The sequence below is a fragment of the Quercus robur genome, chromosome 4 (genome assembly GCF_932294415.1).
Source record: "Quercus robur chromosome 4, dhQueRobu3.1, whole genome shotgun sequence".
In the NCBI taxonomy this organism is placed as follows: Eukaryota; Viridiplantae; Streptophyta; class Magnoliopsida; order Fagales; family Fagaceae; genus Quercus; species Quercus robur.
Window position 1 is genome coordinate 49,706,324 of NC_065537.1, and position 7,597 is coordinate 49,713,920.

The 7,597-nt window shown below is 29.1% G+C and overlaps 1 protein-coding gene across 1 annotated transcript in view; it reads right to left on the reverse strand.

The window, feature by feature from the left end:
* LOC126722752 (uncharacterized) overlaps positions 1–6,966 on the reverse strand; it is a 30,124-nt gene extending 23,158 nt beyond the window's left edge. The window contains exons 1-3 of the mRNA XM_050425903.1: positions 6,849–6,966; positions 3,472–3,804; positions 1,341–1,673 (exon numbers count right to left, since the gene is read on the reverse strand). Of these exons, the coding sequence (XP_050281860.1) occupies positions 1,341–1,673; positions 3,472–3,796 (658 nt within the window). The 5' untranslated portion in view covers positions 3,797–3,804; positions 6,849–6,966. The remainder of the gene's footprint in view (positions 1–1,340; positions 1,674–3,471; positions 3,805–6,848) is intronic.
* Positions 6,967–7,597: the final 631 nt, after the last annotated feature.

Below are 7,597 nucleotides of genomic sequence, written 5' to 3' on the forward strand. Positions count from 1 at the left end.
TTTTAGTAAACCAGACCTTATTACCCACTAAGGTCCCTTCAATGCTTGGATCATTTCTTCTGTAACTGCCTCGGGCTGGACCTATTGCTTCCCCTTTTTTATCTTATTCTTATGGCCTTTGAGCCCATGGGCCTCTTGTACTTAATCCATTCCCCATGTACCTAATTTGTTACTCATTCAATCATTAACTAAATATATAGCCAAAACTGAGAAAAAATTCAATTAGATTCTAAAATTAAAGTCTAATTTTGTACCAAGTGTCAAATAAATTTTTTAATTTTAATACAAGTATTTATCACGAACTACAACAATTGAGAGTTTTGTTAGTTTTATATTAAATGTAGCATCACTTTCAATAAGAACCATTTCCTTTTTAATTATAATAATTCTATAGCATATTGAACTTTTAGTTTTAAAAGTTTAATTTATTTTATGACAATAGACAACAAATTCTTTTTAAAAGAACCTTATTATTTGAAAGAGAGAATATTGTTTTGTATATGAATTAAGTAAGATAAAGTGGATGTTGTCCCACATTGCTTGAGTGTAACTCTTTTCCATTGTTTAAAGTCTCACTCTACTACTACAAGAGTTAGGCCCTTTTGTAGTGGTACTTTGGGTTAAGTAATATGTTTGAGCTTAGTAAGAGAGTGTAATTAAGTGTGTGTGTGTGTTAATAGTTAGTTTGTTTCTCAAAAAAAAAAAAAAAAGTTAAGATAACTCAAGAATAAAATATTCCTAAAAATATAATTAAAAAATTTAAACTGTAATTTATTGCATTGTAATAGAAAAAATTATGTTAGGAAGTAAGATAATAACTTTTTCCAAGAATAAAATTCACAAGCATGAACAATTTGCATTTTCTACTAAATAATATTTTCACAAGATTTTTTAAGAATTAAAAAATAAATATTATAATGAACATAATAAAGCTTACGTGTATGACTTATAAAATGCATCTAATTACATATTTAAAAATGTACTTATGCATATGCATGAAGTTACGTGTTAATTAAATGGATTAAAAAAATGCCAATAGAATCAATTAATTCATTAAAACCAGTACTACTGATTCAGAGTTAAGTAGGTATCCTAGAAAATATAGTTGGTGTAATTGGTTGGTATATATATATATATATATATATATAATTGAGGTTCTATTGTTTGGTTGGTAATAACTACAGCTGTTTTACTTGGTTTAGACCGCAGGTTGGCCTAGGTCTTTCATGCTTGATATATATAAATATATATATATATGCATATATATATATATATATATATATATATCTTAAGTTAAAAATGTTCGGCCATGTGCATTTTAGAAAGAGATCTGGAGATACCTTTGTAACTACTAATGGGGAGTTTGCAAATTGCAGCCAAAGTATGCCAAGCAATTTTGGCCGAAGTAATCATCTCAATCGCCCAACATAAACGCCCACCGCATGAATACCGGATCACTCCTAAAGCCATGGCATTCTTCTCGGACCAAGCCTGAGAAGCAGCTTCATCTGTTTCTGCTTTGAGAAGTTCATCAGTTCCTTCCACAATGTCCCAGAGCTGTCGATCTGTCAATTTGGTTTTCACTTGAATACTCCAATCCATATAATTGTCTATGTCCTCAAGACGTTTAAAACCAGCTGCAGTCGGGGTAGACATTGATACCATGTTTAAAGCTGTGAATACATCCGCTTGCTGTTAGGAGCATATATACAGCATTGATAAAAGGAAGATTCGTTATGTATCAATTTATCAATGACAGTTGCTTGATTGAGTTCCCTAAGCTACTTGCAAACTACTAACTAATGTAATGCGCCACTTTTAAAATTTTCCTAGATCAATAAAATATTTTCTCATGAAAAAAAAAAAAACAGAGAGAACATACTAGGATTAGGAGCCTAATATACCAAGTACACACATTTGTCCTAAATCCGAATGGCTAAAGAAGGAGACAATAAGATATTAGAAATGGAAGGGTAAAAATCCCAAAGAAAAAAGAGGAAAAAAATAAGAGGGAAGAGGGTGCCAGAATTTTTGAAAGAAGGCTAAATGTGGTGTTGATACACCACTTAAGAGAAACTTAAAACACACGTAAATATACAAACATGCATAAATGCACGCTCATGCATGTATTAAAAGAAATATATCTTAATTTTTTAATATCAAAATTAGAATAGGATATAACTTGTAAACATAATTACATAACTTATATCGATAGTTGGTAGGAAGAGAAGTGAATGTTTTTATTGGAATTACCAGGACTGTTAGTTGAGCTGCGAGACTCTGGACATTGCATAACTTATAAATATATTGCAAAAATAATATTCAATATAAATTTTTTGAAGAAAGTGTATTATCTTATTAAATCCTAATGAGGATATACATGTACTAAAATATCAATACTATTTTGTTGTAAGTTGTAACATTAAATTTGACTTATTTAGTGGGTTTCAGTTAACTCAACTAGTAAGATTTTTTATGGTTGAATAAGAGATTTAGAGTTCAATCTCCGCCTACACCAAAAATTGATTGGTGTCTTAATCTGATGATAAAAAACACAATAATCAGAAGCATACGTCATAGGTTGAAACTTTATAATAATAAAAAATTACTTATTTAGTTATTCCTTTGATTATTAATTATAATTAATTTAGTATTTTGATCCGCAACCAAATATGAACAAACAATTGAAAACTTAAATATAGAAAAAATATGTCTACAATTCTATATGTCCACACATCAAACTTATAACTATAAGTTAAGAGAATTAAAAAAATGCCAATAGAATTAATTAAGTCATTAAAACCAGTTCTTTTGATTCAAAGTTAAGTAGGTAACATAGAAAGTAATTTTTATTACAAAGCAGGGTCGACTTAAGTCATTGTGGGGCTTAAGGCTACTATTTAAAGTGGGGTCTATTCTTATATTTTGAATATTAATAAAAGATTTATTTAACTTTTGGACTTTTTTCATTTAAAATCTATTTTTTAAGACAAAAAAATACGAATTAAAAAGAATCAATAGTATTATTCAAAGACAATATACAACTAAAATAAGCATTATCTAATGAGTGAAGCAACCAAATAGTAAAAAATTATGATTGAAAATTTTAACAAAATTATATATTTAATTTCTCAAAATAAAATTTGAGAATAAATTTATTTACTAGTGGGAGAATAATAAGTTCTACACTAAAAAACTAAGAAAAAAAAAAAGTAATTGTAACATCTAATGAAAAAAAATTTATTTTTTTAGTTTTTCTTTGACAAAATAATTACTTTTATTTATTATTGAATATTTTGTACTGAATTAATTCTTTCATTGGCATATTGATAGATCTATTAATAAAAATTTAAGGATCTTTTTTCATTGGGAGCCTTATACTATAATATACTTTTTATACGGCATATTATATAACTGTCTTACGTTAAAAATGTTTGAGTATGTACATTTTGGAGAGAGATCTAGAGATACCTATGAAACTGGTTTTGTAGAGTGCACATATTGCTGCCAAAGTATCCCAAGCGTTTTTGGCCGAAGTAATCTTCCCAATCGCCGAATTAAAAGGCCATCCGCATGAATACCGGATCACCTGTAAAGCCATGGCATTCTTTTCGGACCAAGCCTTAAAAGCAATTTCATCATTTTCTGCTTTGGGTGGTTCATTGGTTCCTTCCACAATGTCCCAGAGCTGTTGATTTGTCAATCTGGTTTTCACTTGAAGACTCCAATCCAAATAATTGTTTGGGTCCCAAAGAATTGTATTGACAGGTGCAGTCGGGGCAGACTTTGGTGCCATGTTTAAATCTGTGAATACATCCGCTTGCTATTAGGAAGATACATACAGCATTGATAAGAGGAAGATTTGTTCTGCTTCAATGATAGTTGCTTGATTGACAACCCTAAGCTACCTTTAGGGAGTACAGGCTACTGACTAATGTAATGCTTAATCATTTGCTACTTTTTAATTTTTCCTGATTAATATAGGGTTAGGTTCCTAATATGCTAAGTACACACATAAGCCCTAATGGCTAAAAGAAGGAAAATGGAAAGGCATTTTAATTGAATGATGATAAGTAAAGTCGCTTAAAAAATCCTAACGCAATTTATTGAAATAAGAGCTTTTTTTTTTCTTCAAGTAATACTATAAACACAAACCTTTTTACAAATTATTGATAAGGAAAATTCTTATTGATTCTCCGTTGAACCCATCATTGACATCACTTTTTACATCCTAATAAACACTCACCATATTAGCAATTTATCATAATTTTTGTAAACTAGTTTGCAACTTTATTATTTGCCTCTTTTTTTTTTTTTTTTTTGTGAGTAAAACAAAAGCCTAACACAAAGTTCACTTTGTTTAATAGAATCTCTAGCAACCTATAAAGTAGTGTTGTACTTATCCACTTGCCATTAAAGCAAGAGGATTTAGGATGTCAGAGCACTCACATTAGAGGGTATATAATGGAAAATGTGTCAAGTTTACACATTTTTTTATAAGAACTACCCACATCAAGCCAAAATTGTGTAAATATGCATTATTGCTATGGTAACTGTATAAATTTACACTAACACTATTCATTTTGCATATAGTTTTTTTTTTCTTTACATATCTTGAATATGAAGGAAAATAGTGTATAATTATTGTTGTGTGCGAAGAAAGATAAACAAATAAAAAATCAAGAAAATTTAATATTTTAATGAAATGAAGCGTAAAGTAGATAATCTAATATATGCTGTTTTAAAAAGTAAGTTCTTATTCTAAAATAAACATGAATTTTTGCATGAATCAAAGCAAATGCTCTTAGAACCATATTTTTAGGTTTTTAATCATGAACAATTGTAATGTTTAGAAATTAGTTTGTCTAGATAAATTAGCATCAGATTATATTTGATCAACACAAATTAGGTTCAAAATAGTGGAAGACTAAAAACTGCAAAAATAATTTGCTAGAGACCACAAAAGAAGTTTGGCTCTAATACCAAGTTGAATATTAACTCGGATACTTTGCTGAATATACTAAAATAGATATAGAAGTAGAAGCATAGAATATAGAATACAAAAACACGAGAGTTGTGTAGCTAAATCTTAATTATATGAGAGTCTAGTATAAATCATGTGTTACAATGAACCTAACATAAGTATATATAATAGGCTAAATCTTAAACTAACCATGCACGAAATATGGTGAATAGACTTTTAGTACAAGTAAAAAAGTTGGATTGTGCACAAAGTAGGATTGGCCTTAGTCATATGTTTATATCTCTAACAGTCATAACTACTTTAATAGAGTTAGAAATTGGGCTAGTTTGACCCAATGGATCGTCCACATGGGTTATCTGATAAGTAAATTTAAATTTAAACTAACTGATATTGATTAAAAGTTATAGTGCATGAGCATACGTATAGTTTTTGAGTGCTCTCTCAAAATAAGCCATCTCTCTAGAACACCATTTACTTAGTACTATTATTAAACTACAACTCTTCTTAAAATAAAAAGTTATACTACAATCATAATTATTAATATTTAAAGGAATTATTATTATTGGTCAGACTTTAAATCATTTTATATTTTTAAGAGAATATATAAAAATTTTAAGAGAATATATATATTTAGCGATAATCCCAAAACGGTACACCGGTATTAACCAGTATCAAAATATTTCATTTTTTTAGCTAAACTGAAACGGCCTCCGGTACGGTATTGACTCCCTTGCTTTCAAATGCATAGTTAATATCAAGGTAATTTCAGAAAAACCTTAAATAATCTAACCTCCACAAAGTTTGTAAGGTTTTCAATTTCATTCTTGTCAAAAAGATTTTCTATCAATTTCCCAAATAACAAGACAAGATAAGCAACTTTAAATTTTCCAATATACCATAAAATCCATGATTTTCTTATTCAAAATTAAATAAAAGATGTTTATTTTTCCATGTCAATAATTCATACATTTCCCCAAATGCAATACCAGATATGATGCACTTTTCATATATAATAATATATAATAGGGTCACAACACAACACTTTTAAGAAAACATATATCCATATATAATTTTTCAAAATGTGTTTGACCCAAAAATAATGTTTATGCAACATGATTATTTTCTAAAAATCTCATTAAAAAGATAATTACCTAGCAACCCGCAAAAAGCTTAATTCTCCAAGCTCGAAAGGAGATTAACTAGAACCTAAACATTATCAAGCAAACCTATCACAATAAGCATAAAACTTGAAATTGTATTTGGCTACAAATTAGGGATTGCCAAATAAACAATTAATTAGGCAAGCCAAGTATTTATCCTCACAAATAATATTTTCTACTTCCAAAGTTGCTCAACCAATTAATTTACAAGGCATAGACTCTAACTTATTCTCATAAATCATTCAAGATATTATCTCTAACATCAAAACTTCAACACTTAATAAGTAGCTCCCATAAGATTTACACTACATCAACAAGAGACTCATGATACCAAAAATCATAATATCCTCCAAAACAAACAATTTAAATCTTTGACTAGCTCCAACTAATCAATAAAAATTATATTCACCATTTATTTTACATTAAAAAGTCAAAACTCTCAAATCTTCACCACTTAGATAACCACCATTGTAAAAATCATAAACCCACTCATCAAATAAATCTACCAAGACAAAACTCATACATTTTAACACATAAATATTACTTCTAAAGCTCATAAATCACATGAATATCATTATCAAAACTTATACTAAATAACCTCAAGCAAAAGCATATAAAACCCACCAAAAATATTAGAAATTTTTACCTCAAATAAAAAATGTGCAGGCGCTTAGAAGTTCCTAAAGATTTTCCGGTGATCTTACCGGAAAAAAGATGGTGAAAATGTTGGTATGGAGTGGCACCGGTGGGAGAGTGTGAGGAAGTAACAACAGTGTTTGAGAGCAAAATGAAAAAGAAGAAAATGAAAGAGAAGTGATCAGATGGTCGGCCAAGAGAGAATAAAATAATGAGAATGAGTGGTGGAGGATTAAAGTGGGTGGTGGGGCACGTGTCTCGAAAATATCTGACCATTCCTCTTTCTTTTTCTTTTTCTTTTTCTTTTTTTTCAAAATGCTGGGACGTTTCAAGATTTATCGTACTAGGGCCTATTTGCATGTGCTACCCTAGATTATTGGGATTGATACACGTACTATGTAGTGTGAACGAAGTGAATAATTCAACTTATACTACCATTACTGCTAGTTTAAGTAACCTTAAGGTTTAATTTACTAAGTACTTTAGAGAATTAGGAATTCATGTGGTGTGTTACTTATGGTGAGGGAGAGAGAGTGCTTTTTGGGTGTGAATGAAGCTTGGGTCTTGTAAGAGTACTTTTGTGACACTTTTATAATCTTCTTATTTTCTTAGCAATGACGGCCATGAAGACATAAGTTTAAAGCCTAGAGACTAATAACTTAAATCTTTGTATTTCCAATGTTATTGTTTCTTTTAATTTTTATTTTATTTTTATTTTGCATAAACTTACTATTATTGGCTACACACAACAAATAGTTATCAAAACTTTACAATCATAGCTTTGACTATCTCAACAAATAAAAACAGATAATTTTGA